General features: G+C 41.9%; 1 protein-coding gene across 1 annotated transcript in view; it reads right to left on the reverse strand.

The window, feature by feature from the left end:
* LOC306969139 (GTPase IMAP family member 8-like) overlaps nucleotides 1–18,403 on the reverse strand; it is a gene marked incomplete at its 5' end in the record, with an annotated part of 328,162 nt that extends 309,759 nt beyond the window's left edge. The window contains one exon of the mRNA XM_079564739.1: nucleotides 18,391–18,403. Coding sequence (XP_079420865.1) covers nucleotides 18,391–18,403 — 13 coding nt within the window. The remainder of the gene's footprint in view (nucleotides 1–18,390) is intronic.
* Between the last annotated feature and the right edge of the window lie 571 nt (nucleotides 18,404–18,974).

Raw genomic sequence — 18,974 nt, forward strand, 5'->3', positions numbered from 1 at the left:
GATCAAAGGGCATTGCTTGAAAAAGTTGACGATTTGCAATCAAGGGGGAGGCAAAACAACCTCAGAATATACGGGGTACCCGAGAAAATGGAAGGTGCTTCTGTCATTCAACTTGTCGAGAAACTGTTGGTGAGCGAAAAACTTATTGGAGAAGGGACTGATGCCCAAATAAAACGCGCACACCGCTCCCTTGGCCCGAAAAACGGACCCCCGACGCACCCCCGAGATCAATAGTTGTCAACTTTCTACAGTACAGAGTCAAAGAAGCGGTTCTCAGAAACGCCTGGAAAAAGAAGATTCAGCTCGGGGATAAAACTCTCTTTTTTGACCACGATTACACAACAGACGTGATTCAGCAACGCAAAGCTTATAAAAAGGTTAAGCTTATTTTGAAAGAGAATGGCATCCGCTTCCAGACGCCATATACCCGAATGCGTATCCATTGGGAGAACGGTCAGCAAACCTACAACAACGCGGAAGAAGCCGAAAGAGAGCTGCGTCGCCGAGGTCTTCTATCTGGGGGCCACCACGGGGAGGATAACGCCAGCGACACCGGCACATCAGTGACCCGAAGACTGGACCAAACATCGACATGGCAACGCATGTCCCGGCGCGGAGAGAGGGAGACAGCCAAGAGAGCACGGGAGCGGCTACAGGAATTCCAACGGAAGATCAATACTTAAGCTGAGATGAGAAAGACGCGGAGGCCTGAAGGAATTAGGTACAAACTATGATCCAAAGAGCTGTGTGTTAAATTGCATTTGGACACTTTCTGTTAACTATGTAAACATTAGTATTGTCATCCTTTTTTATGATTCAAATTGCCTGACTTGATGGACCTAAAACGCCTAAGGTAGAATTAGTGGAAAAGCTCTTTGTAGGTTTATACACTGGTTCTGGGAGGGGTCCTCTCTGAGAGGGAGGCCTTTCCCCTTACCTTATATAGGCAAAAGTAAGGGAATTACAAATACCCTACCTTGGAAGTCAACTGAGTTTGTTTGTTTTGTTTGTTTAAGTTTGGTTTTGTTTTTACTTACAATGTTCTTGTTTAAAGTTGGTTATAAGACAAGCAACCAAATTGATCCAGCTTACTTTTATGATGCACAGTCTAAAGGTTAAAATAATGTCATTGAATGTCAATGGATTAAGTAACCCAGTAAAGCGGGCAAGGGTGATGAATAAGATAAGGAAAGATGATATGCCCATATCATCATGCTACAGGAAACACATTTAGGAGCTTTAGAGCATGAAAAAATCACTAAATTTGGTTATAACATATTTTATAGCTCATATTCACAAAGTCATAGGAGGGGAGCTGCAATACTTGTAACCAAAAAAATTAAGTTTGACATTTTCAAAGAAGTAAAGGATAAGGAGGGGCGATATATTGTGGTAAAGGGTAAAATCGAAAATAATCTTATGACGTTGGTTAACATCTACGCACCACCTGAAAGCGAAACAACATTTTATAAAGAATTCTTTAACACGCTCACAGCTGAAGCGGAAGGGATCTGTGTTTGTGGAGGGGACTGGAATTCAGTTTTAAATTTGAAATTAGATACCACAAGTAAAAACAGAAGTAAAAAAAAGTCTCACAAAATGACTTAACACTATGATGGAAGAGACTGGCATGGTGGATGTGTGGAGGAAGCTTCATTCAACTATGAGGGACTAGACTCATTATTCAGTGCCTCACTTGGTACATTCCAGAATAGATTATTTTATAATGAGACAGGAAGACCTCTACCGAGTAACTGAATCTAAGATTAATTAAAGATTAATCAAAGATTTAAAGGACCGAGATGAAAAATCCATTCGGAAAAGGGATCAGGACACCCAAAAAGAAATACAAAAATTGAAATTGCAACTTGAAAAATATTTAGATGATGATGTAGAGAAAAAAGCGAGATATACAAAACAAGCATATTATGATCTAGGCCCAAAATCTACCAAGTTGCTTGCTAGAAAATTACGCAAACAACAAGCAGATTCAGCAATTCTGAAAGTCAAAGACCCTACCTCGCAAAAGCTTCAAACTGAGCCAAAAGAAATAGAAAACATTTTTTATCAGTATTACAGCAAATTATACTCGGTAGAGGACACCCCAAAAAAAGAGTCGATTAGAGCATTCCTAGATAAATTAGACCTTCCTTGTATAGGAGAAATTCAAAATAAAACAATAATAGCTGAAATTACATCAAACGAACTGGATAAAGCAATAAGTAGACTAAAGGCAAATAAAGCCCCAGGTAGTGACGGTTTCCCCAGTGAGTGGTATAGGATATTTAAGGACGAACTAAAACCACTTCTTCTTAGAGCTTTAAACTATATCCATAAAGAAGGCAACACCCCTCCCTCATGGAAGGAAGCAATTATTACACTGATTCCCAAAGAAAATAAAGATAGAGAAAATTGTGCCAATTATAGGCCAATCTCAATTTTAAATGTGGACTATAAGCTATATACATCTATTATTTCTAAACGATTTGAAACCTTTATTTATGATATAATTGATGAGGATCAGACTGGCTTTATAATTGGTAGGCAAACACAAGATAATATCAGAAGAAGTCTTCAAGTAATTCACAATATTTCCAGCAATAAGCTTAAAGCGGCCATGATCAGCCTCGATGCAGAAAAGGCTTTCGATCGAGTAAACTGAGATTTCTTATATCTAACATTGGAGAAATTTGGCCTCACTAATGACTCCATTCAGTGTATTAGAGCAATTTATAATAAGCCAACTGCAAGAATAAAAGTGAATGGATCTCTGACAGACAGGTTTGAACTCAGTAGAGGCTGTAGGCAGGGCTGCGGATTAAGCCCCACCCTTTTCGCTTTATACATCGAGCCCCTGGCTCAAGCGATTCGGCAGAAAGATGACTGAAAGGTCCTATATGATGCAAAATCGACTTTTTAGAGCTTTTAGCCATGTTGTTATGCTATTTCCTCATCAAAAACACCCCCAGAGTGGTTTGTGGCTTCATTCACGCAGCTCTCAGTAATCCTCCTGAATCCTGCTCTCTGAGCAGCTGCTCCTCCCTCTCCTGGTCAACGACTGACGTGCTCAGTTGTGTCGTCACAGCGGAACGGAAGTGCTCGACGTCTGTAATGCAATGCCTTACAGCCTGATTTTAATTTGTAAAACAGCTTTTTCATTATTTCTGTCGTAAGAAAAAAACAAAGAGAAAAAAAGGTGGAAAAAAAAATAAAAAAGGATGTGCCCGAGGTGCTTCCAGGTCAGCTGAGGCCAAAACAAACACCCCTGAGCGTCTGAACAGACGTAGTTTGTGCTGCAGCTGTGAAGATGGAGCTCGATATTACCTATTCTGGACACGCCTGTTCTTTATTCTTACCTAACGATAATGTCACGGAGAAAAAGAAGCGCGTTTGGCTTCGAGGACGAGGAGTTTATTCAACCTTTTTCAGGAAGAGGCCACTCAGCTGTTTTTTTTTCTCCGGGATTCAGCGACTATCACCAAAATAGTGTTTTTCTGTGACTGTCTCTGATGGATGTTTGGGGAACCTTCACCAGAACCAAAGTGGATTAACTTTTATAACCAACGCAAGTCCCATAATGTAAACAGCGATGGAGCAGAGCGGTGAGTCAGTCCAAACGCGTGTTAGCTTGTGTGTTAGCATATTAGCATGTGTGTGTTAGCATATTAGCATGTGTGTTAGCCATTTATGAAGCTGTGTTGCAGATGACAACTCCGTATAACTTCACCCTCAAATGAAACTGCTCGCACATATGATCTAAAATGGAACACCAACAAAATCAAATACCTCGGAGTAATTCTGTCTAAAGATCCTTCACTACAATATAATTTTAACTACAATCCAATAAACGAAAGTGTTAGAACGGACATCAAGAGTTGGTCTACTTATCCACTCGACTTAAGTGATAGAATAAATGTGGTAAAAATGAACATCCTCCCAAGGCTGCTTTATTTATTTCAAGCCCTTCCAGTGAATATACCGTCAAAACAATTCACAGAGTGGGACAAACTGTTATCAAAGTTTATTTGGGATGGGAAGAAGGCTAGAGTTAGGTATTCAACACTACAGCTTCCAAAAGATAAGGGGGGCATGGTCCTTCCTAATTTAAAAAAGTATTTTTATGCAGCTCAATTGCGATACCTGTGTTGCTGGTGTGACCCTGGATATTTTGCCAGATGGAAAGAGATTGAGACATGCATCCCTGGATACAATATTCAGACACTCATGGGAGAGGACAAGGTACCAACTGATTTAATAGAATTACTTGGCCCAATCGTACAATTCACAATGGAAATTTGGTATAGTGTAGCAAGACAATGAAAATTGAAAGAAAGAAAGAAAAATACTAAGATGGGTAGCCCATGACAATGACTTCAAACCTGGAATGCATGACTCAGTGTTCAAAAACTGGATCAACAGAGGGGTCACAGCCTTTTGTAATTTAATCAGTAATGGGGAAATAAGAAGTTTTCAATATCTTAAAGACAAATTTAGACTAGAAAATCGAGACTTCTTCCGATACCTGCAACTAAGAGAATATTACAATAAAGAAATTAAGACTAGAAATGAACCTAATGCAGTTTTAGAGACACTGTGTGGTGCATATCAACAGAAAACGCGCAAAATCATATCAAAGCTGTACACTAGCCTAATCTCCTGTCAGAAAAACAGAAAAGTGGGAAAGAGAAGCAGCCGTCACGATCTCAAATGAAGAATGGTATAAAATCTGTGAGACGTCTCAGTCATCTACAAATTCACAAAAATAGAATTCAATTGGAAAAATTTCATTTGATTCTTTATCACGCCATCTATTAAAAGTAAACAACTGTCCACTCAGCAAATGTGTTTGAGGCAATGTGGCACTGTCGACGCTAACCACACGCACGTCTTCTGGGACTGCATTGCGATAAATCCTTTCTGGATGTCTGTCCACTTTACTTTATGCAAAGCACTGAAGTATTCTGTACCATTATCTTTTGCCACAGTGTATCTGGGGATTTGACTAATATGAAGAAAGATGATGAATATTTGGTTAAGATATTATTGTCAGCAGGCAGGAAAGCAATAGCAAGAAGATGGCTTAAACCTGAGCCATCCAGCCATACCGAGTGGATGGACATTGTGCAGGAAATATTCACCATGGAAAGAATGACCTTTATTTTAAGATTGAAAGAAGCTGAATTTAAAGAAAAATGGGGCAAATGGTCAGCCTATAAAACGGCATTAGAATCTGTGTAATTTGAATTTTTTACTTTATCATGACAAATGGTCGCTGTCTTATGTTTACTTGTTAATTTTATTTAATTTTTTCATTTTGTAAACATACATAAAACTGAGATCATCATGTTATGTGTTATGCTGCAAAATCAATAAATATAAGAGTTATTTAAAAAATGCTGTAGCTACTGGATAAGTTGCTATAAACACACAAGAAAATCTACACAGAGCAGAAGTAAAGGCGAAAAGAGACACTTCACAACATCTCAAAACTATTGTTAAATAAAAATACATAAATTAATAAATCACAGGCATTGAGGAGCTTTTGGACATGAGCTGTTCTGACTATGATGGACAGTGCAATAAAAAAAAAATATATGTTTAAGGAAATTCAAATAAATAAATAAAATGGCATCTGTACAATTCTGATATAACTTCTCTTAAAAGTGTAGTCTACTTTACTTAAAGGGACTATATGGAGTTTAAAAATGTTAAAACAATGTATTTTCATCCCCCTACATGTTCCAGCCATGTCCTAGTGTGTAGAATGAGCCCAGACCTGTTCACCACAACTGCCTTTACAATCCTGCACTGTCACTCAGAAAGGTGTTACTTCGATCCGAAGTGCCGTCATGCACAAGCTTAATGTAGAGGCTGCAGTTACGTGGAAGACCTGAGGTGGCAGTAGTGAGTATAAAATGACCAACTTGCATCTAGTCTCTTCAAGGAAATGTAAATGAGTAAATTAACTAATTACTAACCTATCTGCTGTGAAAAGGTCAAGCTATTAACCATCTTTTCACTTCAAAAAGTATGTTGAAGAAAATGCCTTGTACTCGTATCGGTATTCGGTATCGGCAAGTACTTAAATCAAAGTAGCCTACTCGTATAGGTTTTAGAAAAAGTGGTATCGGTGCATCCCTAGTTAGAATCAATCACAAGCTGATTCAATACAAATATCATGAAGCAGTTTATCTGCTGAGATTCATAGTGTTCAGGTCAGTTCTTACTGTGAGTCTGGAGCAGGTTCGTGACTGAAGTATGGAGGTTTGGTTTTAGACCAGTCACTCTTCATTGACAGAGCGGACATAGAGGCTGTGGATCTGTTTCTGTGGAGAGAAGAATGGTCTGGTTTTGCTTTGTTTTAAAAAACTATTTATCTTTGAAGGAGGTTAAACGGCTGAACTCACTTTGTCCCATAGAGCTGTGGCTCAGAGCTGCCCTCTAGAGGCTGTGCTTTTCCTTCTGCCATTTCCTCTGAGTCTCGTCCTGGGGGAGAGTCAGAGCCGTTAACACAGAGATAAACCTCATCATGTAAAGGGCAGACCAGAGTCAGCACAGCAGATTTAAGACAGTGCCATCTGCTGTTTGGAAGCTCATGTAACAACTGAGCAAAGTGCTGAGAGCAGAAAAAACATCTCCTTATTCCAAGTTCTACCCTTACTATATACAGTTTAAGTCACTAATATACACTGCTCACAAAAACTTAGGGCACACTCAAAAAACACATCCTAGATGTCAATCAATGCGATTTTTCGGATGAAAATCTTTATTCATAGTGTAGGGCAATGTGTTGAGAACAAAATAACATAAGAATGAGAAATGGAAATCAAATTCTCAGCCCCTGGAGGTCTGGATCCAAAATTATAGTCAAAATCAAAGTGACAAATCAGGTCACTGGTTGATCCAAATTCTGTAGAAATTCTGTAGAAATTCCTCCAAACGAGTCTGTATCATCCTCAGTCGTGTGTGTGGCCTCCACGTGCCTGAATGCACTCCCTACAACGCCTGGGCAGCTCCTGATGAGACCACAGATGTCCTCCTGAGGGATCTCCTCCCAGACCTGGATTAGAGCATCAGTCAGCTCCTGGACAGTCTGTGGTGCGATGTGGCGTTGATGGATGGACCGAGACATGATGTCCCAGATGTATCTATTGGATTTAAGTCTGGGGAACGGGCGGGCCAGTCCAGAACATCAATACCTTCATCATGCAGGACCTGCTGACACACTCTGGCCACATGTGGCCTGGCATTATCAGGCATCAGAAGGAACCCAGGGCCCACAGCACCAGCATATGGTCTTACAATAGGTCTGAGGATCTCATCCCGGTCCCCAATGCCAGTCAGGGAACCTCTGGCTCGCACATGGAGGGCTGTGCGGCCCTCCAATGAAATGCCTCCCCAGACCATCACTGACCCACCACCAAACCGGTCATGCTGGATGATGTTGCAGCAGCAGAACGTTCTCCAGGGCGTCTCCAGACTCTGTCACGTCTGCCACATGTGCTCGGAGTGAACCTGCTCTCATCTGTGAAGAGCACAGGGCACCATTGGCCAATCTGCCAATCGCTGTGTTCTCGGGCAAATGCCCATCGGGCTGCACGGTGTTGGGCAGTAAGCACCGGCCCAACCTGTGGACGTCGGACCCTCATACCCCCCTCATGGAGTCGGTTTCTAACCCTTTGAGGACCAACATGCACATTTGTGGCCCTCTGGAGGTCATTTTGTAGGGCTCGGGCAGTGCTTCTCCTGTTTCTCCGTGCACAAATGAGCAGATAGCGGTCCTGCTGCTGGGTTGTTGACCTCGGTCGGCCCCCCCAGGTCTCCTGGTGTACTGGCCTGTCTCCTGGTATCTCCTCCATGCTCTGGACACTGCGTTGGGAGACACAGCAAACCTTTTTGCCACAGCATGAATGGACGTGCCATTTTGGATGAGCATCACTCCCTGAGCAACTTCTGTGGGTTGTAGATGCTCCTCATGATACCTCTAGTGGTGAGAACACTGGACAAATGCAAAAGTGTTCCAAAAATACAGTACAAAGGATGAAGACAGGGAAATGGTCTGTGGTCACCACCTGCAAAACCATTCCTCTTTTGGAGTGATCTTGCTTATTGCCTCTCATTTCCACCTGTTGTCTGTTTAATTTCCACAACACCAAGTGAAACTGATTCACAATAAGCGTGGCTTCCTAACTGGACAGTCTGATATCCCAGAAATTTGACTGACTTGGAGTTACATTGTGTTTTTTGAGTGTGCCCTAAGTTTTTGTGAGCAGTGTAGTTTAAGGGCGCACTCACACTTGACATCCGAACCGTGCCACTCTCCAGCTCGTTTGAGGAATGGCCTGGATGCCCCGAACGGCCCGCGCTCACACTTACGCAAACGAACCGAGCCGTGGCCGAACACGAGGAGTTGTTTACAAGTGTACGTGAGCAGCAGCAGCGCAACATAATGCGGAAGAAAAAAAAACCTTAAACAGCTGCGTGAAATAATGTCTATGAGCCCTGTCAAATCTCTTCACTCCACTTTTCGTTGCATTTTACTACAGTTTAACAAAAAGGGCTATGGTGAATATAATAGTCGATTTTAATAAAGCAGAGAAATAGAGAAGTGCGCGTCCCTCTGTCCCGCTCAGCTGAGGCGGGGGGTGGAGCAGCACCTGCCGCTCTGAGGCTTTCTTTGGAGTCATATACAGCCTTCTAAAAAGGCTAGAGAACAGAAGATATGAAGCTCAGTTTATGTCATTCATTGCTGCTTCGGCCACTGGTTAAACAGCTTTATGTTGGTGAACTCCTGGAAGTCTAGACTATACTTCATATACGCTACATTGCGACAAAGCACTTAACACGAACACGCACCGAAGTCACAAGCGATAAAAGCACCTGCAGGTTTTATCTGTCCCACTAAAGCCTGCGGCCAAACCAGGTACAGCAGCAGAGAAGCTCGGACACAGGGAGGGAGAAGCGCAGCCGCTCCCGTAAAGTCAGCCCGAGACGTGCGTGAAGCGGCCAGGGCGTCGGGAGTGAGCAGTCGGGGAGACGAGCGGTATGTGGCCGGGGGTCCGGGGAGCCGCCCGGGAGCGAAGCGGTCGAGGCCGGGGAGACGAGAGCGAGGCAGCCGCTGCTCTGTTTGATAAATACAGACTTTTCTCACTGTTTTACTTGACAAATGCACCCGCCCAGACAACCGCCGCTTGTATCTGTGTGTGTGCGCAAACACGAGCAACCGAGCCGCGCTCTGGCCCACCTCCTCTAAGAGGGCCAAAGATCCGACTCGGGCACGGATTGATTGCACTCACACTGCACAAACGAACCGAAGAAGGGGCTTCCAGCGCTTGGGCGCGGTTCGGATGGACAAGTGTGAGTGCGCCCTAAATCCACTTTAATAAATTACAGGCGACATATTACTGCAGAATATAATTATGCACTTTGAAATAATAAACACTTTGTATTAGGGCCCGACCGATATGGATTTTTTTGGACCCGACACTGATATAAAGGGGTTGGCCAATAACCGATATATTGGCAGATATTTTAAGTAATTTAAGTAGATTTTTTTTATTGCGCAAATAGCCTATTGTTAAACATATGAAAGGTTTAAATCAGGCGTCTCAGACATGCGGCCCTGGGGCCAAATGCGGCCCATGAGGTAATTTTTTGCGGCCTGCCGGTAAATTGCATTAAACAGGTTAGAACTACATTTCCCATGAGGCATCGCGCGGTTGCGCCAACGCTGCTGCGGACGCGAGAATGTCAACATCAGACGGGGAAAGGGAGACGCGGCGCTTCTGCAGACGACTTATCAACTTGTTTCAACAGAGAAACAGACTAAAGCAGCGACTGAGAGAGGAGCTTCTGAAACAGGTGGAGACGTCAGAACGTGAGGGAGAAACTTCAGTTGTTCAGCTAAACATGTGTCTGAAAAGTTACAGCTCTGCAGCAGGACAAAAACCACCTTCACGAGATTTACCTTTAGGACTTTGCAAAGCGAACACATTGTATTAGTGTTAAAAAGCGTCACAGCAGTAAAGTGAGGAGCCTTTTCTCTCAGAGCTACATTATCATGTCAATGAATTTAATCTTTATTAAGGACACATGTGCGACCACATGATCCGTAGTTAAATTAAAAATAGAGAATATGGAAATATATTAAAATACTGCAAATAATTACAGCAACATTGACAGTAAAAAATATAAGCCACATCAGTTCTCTAGCTGTCGGTCACAAACAGGCCTGAGGTCAGAGGTCAGTGACTCCACATTATTTACATGAGGTGAATCTGAGCTGATCTCAGACACACCAGAGTCTGGAAAAGTGTCTGATTCGACACATTCATTGATGTGTTTATTATGTGACAGGGTCATTGAAAATGAACACAGAACAAAACAAGTTTGAAGCTGATGCTTTTTGCTGGTGCTCATGATCAGCTCCAGTCCCTGGTTGGGCTTTTCTTCACTAAATTAAAATGACATTTGTTGTACATTTTGCATTGGGATTAATTACAAAAAAACAAATTGTCTGAGTCTGTAATTTTAAATTTAGAAGCTCAGCAAATGTTTGGCTGATTGGAAACCTCTAGAAGCTTAAAAATGTGCAGATAGGTCATGTACAGTCTATTTTAAGTTATATTATAGCAAACAATAAAAAGTTGCTAAATCATAATTGACTTAATATAAAAGGCTTCGTCTGTTGCGGCCCCTGACCAACACTGGGTTCGCATTTTTGGCCCCCAGTCCAAAGGAGTTTGAGACCCCTGAAATATATCTATTATGCCGATATGCACCGCTGATGTTTAAAAATGTCTGGTCTATAATCCTGTGTATGAAGCATAGACTGTATATATAATGGACGTCTTCTGCTCACTCCTCCCCGTTCACCATAGTGATCACGTTCGAGGGGGAATTCATGGTGGATTTACAGACTCCCCCTCCCCAGCTCTGACGAACCATGTGCCTAAAAAGGGCATAAGGGCGGGATCTTCACTGTAGACTCGGCCCTTGCGTGACGTGTAGCTCGCGCTGCTCCAATGCTAACAGTCCGACCCTCATTAAGTACGAGATTTCAAAAATTCTTCTTACAAAAAACAGCCTGGTTTCTTTAATTGTGCCTAACCCAGCGTTGTCTCAGGAGGAAGATCTAGCCAAAGAAAGTGTTTCAAAAATAGAAAGCAGGCGTTAAAGTTGTTTTTAACGTGTTTAAAGTCCAATGCTTTTCAATGGGGCTCTAGCGGCGATATGGAGGTACTACGGCAGGGCAATGGCAGAGCAATGGCGGCCCCCAGTGTTGTGGCCAAAAAGCAGATCAGCCTGCGACCATTGGCATGAAGCTTCTAAACGTGTTGAACTGTGACAGCAGGGGGCACTGTATTCATGTTTAGTCAGTACTTCAGAGGGAGCTCGTTTTAAAAACAAAAATCATTAGATTACAAAACATAAAAGCCTCAGTCTCTTATGATTCTGAAATTATATAAATGTTTCACCCCCAAGGCCTGGTTTGAGGCTCATTTTAAAGGGAAGTCTCTGTCACTTTCGGTCCTGGAGATACCGATCAATATTGAAAACACCCTAGTATCGGTCGGACCCTAATTTTAATATATTCTTCAATGTGACCTCATTAATATATCATTACTGTTCTTAATTATAATGTGGGCGTAGATTGTTTTACAACCTGTAACGGTTTTAGTTGAACTTGAAAATGTGTTTTTTTTTTCGTGGTTCTGCTGTGATGGATGTGTAGTGCTGAATCTGAGGCGGCTCCGGTCTGCAGTCTGCTCTTTGCTCTTCCCGGTTTCTGTCACAGGTCATTTGAGGCCATTAGAGTACACCTGTGTTCTGTTAGCAAGTGCTGTAGACACGGACGACTGCATTTCACACCAGTATGAAGTATTTCCGTTTACCCACAACACAAGTGTGAGAAATACAGTGCCTCTCGAAAGTATTCATACACCTTGAACTTTTGCACATTTTGTCATGTTTACAACCCTAAACATAAAAAAAATATTTTGATTTTTTTACTGAACGTTCACACACAAGTAACAGACAACTGTGAAGTGAAAGTGAAATGATACATGATTCTGTTATTTTTCAAAAAATAGAAAAGTGAAAAGTGGAGCTTGCATAAGTATTCATACAGCGTGAATGAATACTTTGTGGAACCCCCTTTTACTGCAATAACAGCAGCAAGTCTTTTGGGGTCTGACTCTACAAGATTTGCACATGTAGAGGCTGACATTTTAGCCCATTCCTCTTTAAAAAACAACTCAAGCTCTGTCACATTAGAAGGAGAGCGTTTGTGAACAGCAGTTTTCAGATTATTCCACAGATTTTCAATAGGATTTAGGTCAGGACTTTGACTGGGCCATTCTAACACATTAATATGTTTTTATTGAACCATTCCATTGTAGATTTATCTTTGTGTTTAGGGTCATTGTCCTGCTGAAGGTGAATCTCCGCCCCAGCCTCAGTTCTCTTGTGACTCCAGCAGGTTTTCCTCCAAAATGTCTCTGTATTTGGCTCCATCCATCTTCCCAACTATTCTTACAATCTCCCCAGTCCCCGCTGAGGAAAAGCTGCCCCACATCATGATGCTCCCCCCGTATATTTGACACTGGGGATGGTGCACTCAGGACGATGAGCAGTGTCAGGTTTGCTCCATACAAAACGTTTTGCATCTGGGACAAAAAGTTCAATTTTTGTCTCATCTGACCAAAGCTCCTTCGTCCACATGGAGCTGTGTCCTCCATAGGACTTCTAGCAAACTTCAAACAGGATTTCTTATGGCCTCCTTTCAATAATGACTTTCTTCTTCCACTCGTCCATGAAGGCCAGATTTGTGTAGATACGACTTATAGTTGTCCCATGTACAGATTCCCCCAGCTCAGCGGCAGGACTTCACAGCTCCTCCAGAGTTATCTTGGGGCACTTGGTTGTATTTCTGACCAGTGTCTCCTTGTTCAGTTTGTTAGTTTAGGTGGACGACCGTGTCTTGGTAAGTCTGCAGTGGTGCTATACTCTTTCCATTTCTGAATGATGGATTGAACAGTTGCTCCGGGAGATGTTTAAATCTTGGGAAATCTTTGTATAACTTAATGCTGCTTTAAACTTCTCCACAGCTTTATCCCTGACCTCTCTGGTGCTCCTTGACCTTCATTATGCTGTTCAGTGACCAATACACTCCGACCACAGCTCTGAGGCCCTCACAGAACAGCTGTAATTATACTGAGAGTAGATTACACACAGGTGCCTCTATTTAACCGTTAGGCCAAGGTGTGAACATTCTGGAGTCATTAGGAATGTTTTAAAGGCAATTTAATGCACTCAGAAAATGCTGTATGAATACTTATGCACGCCCCACTTTTCACTTTTCTATTTTTTGAAAAATAACAGAATCATGTATCATTTTGCTTTCACTTCACAGTTGTCTGTTACTTGTGTGTAAACGTCAGTAAAAAATTTAAAATAAAATCTTTATGTTTAGGGTTGTAAACATGACAAAATGTGCAAAAGCTCAAGGTGTATGAATACTTACGAGAGGCACTGTATCTATCACTCAGTCTCCTTTAAAACAGGCTAAGAGAAGATGGGATCTTCGCTGTAGCAAAAGATAACTTGGAGGTCACATTTCTCCCCCGGCTTCAAAAACTGACCCCAACTCCACAAAGGTAGGCCTGTGTTTGTGAGTGTGGGAAAACGTGTGCGTGTCCCGATTGGTCCAGGGCTGCCAACTCTCATGCTTTCACCGTGAGACACACGCATTTGAGTGCCTTCACACGCACTCACGCCACACACATCATATCAAACGCTCAACCAAAAAATATCCTTGACTTTTTGCAGTGAGGCTGCAGACGCTTTATTTTGTCTGTGTGCCTGTCCACGGCTCCTCTGGCGTGTGTTTGTGTGTCTGTCGGCGGTGATAGTGATGTGATATGAACGGGTTCGCGGAGGTGAACGGCTCATTTTTTTCTACAGTATTATTCGAATGCACGACGCGCGGGATGTGAGCGCGGCCTGCGGAGAAAGGGTTTTCGAGCACAGCTCCGGAGAAACAGAGAGAGAGCGAGAGCTCCCGAATGCTCCCAGCGCCAGCTCTCCCAGGCCATGGGAGAGAAAAAGGCGCGTGGTTTCCGTGAGTGATGAGGCGGCTACAGGAGCCCCGACACTCACATCGTCCACCTGTTCACTCAGCTCACTCCACTCCTGGCCGCCTCTGAAGCGACATCACCGCGCCTCCTCCTCCTCCTTCGTCCCGGTCACCTCCGCCGAAGCTGCTGCCCCACGAGGAGCTCAAAGTGAGCAGCATAAGGCAACGACTTTGAGAAATAAAAGTCCTAATGAAATAATAAACAACGGTTACAGCGGAGATCGAGTTGAAGCTAGACCTCTTTTACTTACGTTTTTTTTTCCCCTCTTGCACGAGGGAGAGAGAGGCAGAGAAGAAGTAGTTATTACATTGAATAATCATATTCAAAGTTTAATCATCAAACATGCTCTAACATACTGCAAAATACAGGGATCAAATGTTCATATTTTCTAAAACTTGTGCTACTTGCTTTTTGTTGGTAATAATTGGATTGACTGACGCAGAGAAACAGAGACATTGTGTCATTGTACCTTTTGGCAGGGCTGTAGTGATGAAGGGGCCTCTCTCTCAACAATGACACAACATCGCAGATAAAAGTCAGCGACACGAAGAAGCGGGACGCATTTCAGAGGGTTTAAGAAGAAAAGGAGACGAGATGGAGGAGGCGGAGGAGACAGCGGAGACAGGCTAGCTGTTAGCGGCAAAGTGAAGCAGAACAGTTTGTCTCCAAACTCAGAAAGTGCCACCATACCCTGTTCGTGGTTGAAATGTAGCTTAAAAAGGTGGTTGTGGTGAACTTTTGGTGATATAAATTTGTGCTGTTTGGTGTGGGGCTGTGGCCATGAAATGAGTTGTTTGTGCCGCTGTTTTAACAGAGAAATGGAATAGGAGGCACTGCAGTGCTTTTCTGTCTTTGTTTCAATCTGTCTTTGGCCGCTGCATTCTGTGTGTTCATGGGGCGGTCAAATCACCCACGCATCTCCTGTGCATCCAAAATCGGGCTTAAAAATCAACATGTTTGATTTCCTACGACTCGGGTCTAGTCGCGGTCTAGTCTGCCGCCCACACTACACGATCCGAACGCAAAGAAATGTTCTGCTTACTGCCCAACTCCTGTTCTGAAAACTGTTGTCCAAAGCATAGTATTGGCTCACCTACATTACTGCCCTATAATGTGGTCCAATGCTACACAAAAGCATCTTCAGAGACTTCAGATTGCTCAGAACAGAGCAGCTAGAGTTGTGCTCCACTGTCCTTTCCACACTAATGCCCGTGAGATGCACAGGAGACTGTCTTGGTTAACGGTTGAGGCCAAACTACAGGCCAGTCTCCTCATGTTCATGCACAAAGTTTTGATGGACAAACAGCCCAGTTTTTTTGTTTAAAGGGGGGGTATTATGCAAAATGGACTTTTTCAAGCTTTCCATCATGTTATTCTGTCATTCCCTCATTAAAAACATGCCTGAAGTGTTGCCTTGGCACATTCACGTATTTTTGAGTAATCTGTAAAAACTCTGATGGCGGCCATTTTAGGGATAGGTTTGCCTGAGTCCTCCTAGGAACGCCCCCACCTCCTGGAGACGCCTCCGAGCTTTCGTCACCAGCCGAGTAACCAACCACTGCTCCTCAGCAGAACCCCCTCCCCACTGATGCCACAGACAGCGTGTGGAGGGGGCGTGTCTAAAGGCTCAGAGGTTCTTAAAGAGACAGAGGCCTATTTCAAGACATTCACTACAGCCATTTTGAGAGAGACATTTTATACAAGGCAGTTATTCTAATTTACTGCATTTACAGACCAACAGAAGGTTTGCTCATCATTGTAGTGTGTCTATATCACACAGCAATGATGACCAAACCTTCTGTTGGTCTGTGTGATATAGACTGGTGCGATGTGATTGAAAAAAGCAGAATACCCCCTCTTTAACAAACTCTTATTCAGCGGGTTTGGTCACAGATATGTGACTCGCCAAGTGACGACAAACTCTTTGGTTGTTCCCAGACCCAAAAGTAACACAATGAAAAGAACTGTTCTGTACAGAGGAGCAAACGCCTGGAACTCGTTTCCTTTTAATATTAGAAATACTAAAAGTAAACCACACTTCAAGCTGAAAGTAAAAAGTCAATTAGCTCAGTACATGTGAGCATAGTCACCATGTCCTAGATGTGTCCTATAAGGCTGCATGATTATATGAAATGTGTAACATTCATGTATTCTATTTTAACTGTTTTGTAATTTTATATTGGTTCAGGACCCCAGGAAGACTAGCAACCACCTGTGGGTGCTAATGGGGATCCGAATAAAGAATAAAGAATAGTCTAGTCGTGACCCGCTTCCTCGTACTATGTAAAAAATAATCATAATAAATCTGCTTTCCTCCAACCCAGCATTTGATGATGGGTTATATAAAGATTCAGTAGCCAAAATATTAGCAAATTTAAAGAATATTTAGAACTTGCTCAATGCGATTTATTATTCAAAATACAAAAAAATAGCATTTTCCCCCTATTTTTATCAATTACCTGACCAAATATTTATTTCACAAAGTACTCATTTACAATACAAAATGCATGTGTTTTTTTGTGTTTAATCTTCTGCCATGTGGCCTAAAAAAGTAGCCATCTTGAACTTTTAGCAATTTAAATCAACTTTTTTTATCCGACTGACTGACATAACTAATAACTATTACTTACAGCAGCACTAAGTAACTCATGCCCCCTGAGGCCATAAGCGCCACTGCAGGTGTCATAGCATGTTGCATTTTTTTTACTCATTAATTGTCCATGAGAGTAAATACTACGTTGACAGAAAAGACAAAGGGACAGTGGGATATTGTAGGGGAGAACGGGGTAATGTGGGACAGTGGGTAATGTGAGACACCCCCTAAATCTAGTCAACAGAACACAAATGTGGTCATGTGACCTTTATATTTTAAGATAAGATAAGATAATCCTTTATTGATCTCACAAAGGAGAAATTCACTTGTTACAGTCGGCGTTCAAGAAGATCACTCAGTTAATAAAGTGCAGCTGATACAGAAATTATTGCACATGTTACTTCACAGTCTTATTGCACAGTCTGACAGCAGTGGGGATGAAGGCTTTGCGGTAGCGCTCCGTCCTGCACTGAGGGTGTCTCAGTCTGCCACTGAGAGAGCTGCACAGCTCTTCTACAGTTGCTGTCTTATTTACTGTTCTGTTTTATTGCCTTGATTCCAGTTCAAATTGTTACATTTTCAGTTTTGGCCCAATCTCGTTTCTAGCTCTCACAATCCCATACTGCATGTCTGAATTGCTCAAGCAAATGAATCATCTGCAGGTTCACACTTGTGAACAGCTCTAAGTGGTGACAAAGTGAGGAAAGGAGGACCATCCCCAATATAAATGGTACTAATTCAGATTCTACTTGTGTCTAACCTTGCTCCATAAAAATCTAGGTGAAGACAATGTAACAAGATTTTTTTTGCTGTGTTTACAACATAAATATAATCAACAACAACAAAAGACAGGTAACTGTACTTTTGCTAGTAGTTTTTTCAAACATTACTTGAGTAATATTAAAATTCAGTATCTGTTTCTTACTTGAATGAAAGGAATATTAACTAACTTAATGTCTACAGACTTCGCTCAGTTACTCACAGTACTCAAGCAACATTATAACAACAAACAACAACTAGCAAATACTTTATGCTCTCACTCAAAGGTGGGTAGAGTCGTCAAAATATTTACTCAAGAGTAATGTTACTTTGAAATAATTTTATTTAAGTACAAGTAAAAAGTACCATATGATAAAACTACTGTAAGAAGTAATTGTACTTTAGCAAGTCATTTTCTCATAGAGAAAGTTTTACTTCTACTTGAGTAAAATTAAAATAAGTAGGCCTATCTGTTTCTTTTTCCACTGTGAGCACATATTTAAGTGTCAAATCTTTGACACTTAAATATGTGCATTTCTTCTTTTGTTTCTTTATTCTTCAAAACAATATTTTTTTTAAAAATGTTTTTACTATATTTTCTTTGAAAGTAGGACAATTTTATGAAGTTTTGTTTCTCATCATTTATGTCACGACTGAAACATGGAGACGTTTACACGCAGTTACCCACAATACTCAAGTAACTTTTAAAGTACTGTTACTCTTACTTGAGTAAGCGCTTCACCCACCTCTGTTAGGCGGTAACTGACTGTAAACTTTTTTATAATCAGTTGAAAATTGTGAAACTCAGGCTAACCTTGGGCCTGTGACACTTTCGTTTTGTTTGATTTGTTTGTCTAATAGTTGGTTTACTAATAAACTACACTTGTGTGAGTCTCTTACCGATTGCTGCCATTCTTTCGCCTGTCCCTCTGCAGTGTCAGTCTTCAGTTTAATAGAGACAGACGTGAAACGGTTTCTGTTCGGGAGAAAAGTCCTTTTCAGGCGCAGTCACAAAGTTTCAACGCGGAAGATCAGAAAGTTCATCTGACGTAAGTGACGCACGGGCGCCCTCTGCTGGGACAGATGCCAATTACAAAGCGTGGATTATTCTCTGCGTGTTTTTGCATTCGATTCTCCTCACGTTTTTCCTGCTTCACCGTAGCGTGAGGTGGTGGGACTTGGAGAGACTTGAGAAATAAAACAAGAACTGGAACTGGAGTGATTTCTGAACTTGGATAAAAGGCTTCAAAGCTGCTTGAATTAAGATATAACAGTTGAACTACTTTAACCTCTTAACCCCCAGCTGAACCAAGCACAATTTCTTCAGTTTGTCTTTACCAAATCTAAAAGCTTAAGAAAAACAAGCATTATTCTAGCGATGAAGATTAGGATGAAAATGCAGCTTAATCTTGAAAATGCAACAAAAAAGCAACAAAATTGTGACAATAGCGCAACAGAAAAGCAACAAAGGAGAGAGAAAAAAA

Source organism: Gobius niger, assembly GCF_951799975.1.
Source record: "Gobius niger genome assembly, chromosome: 1".
NCBI lineage: Eukaryota > Metazoa > Chordata > Actinopteri > Gobiiformes > Gobiidae > Gobius > Gobius niger.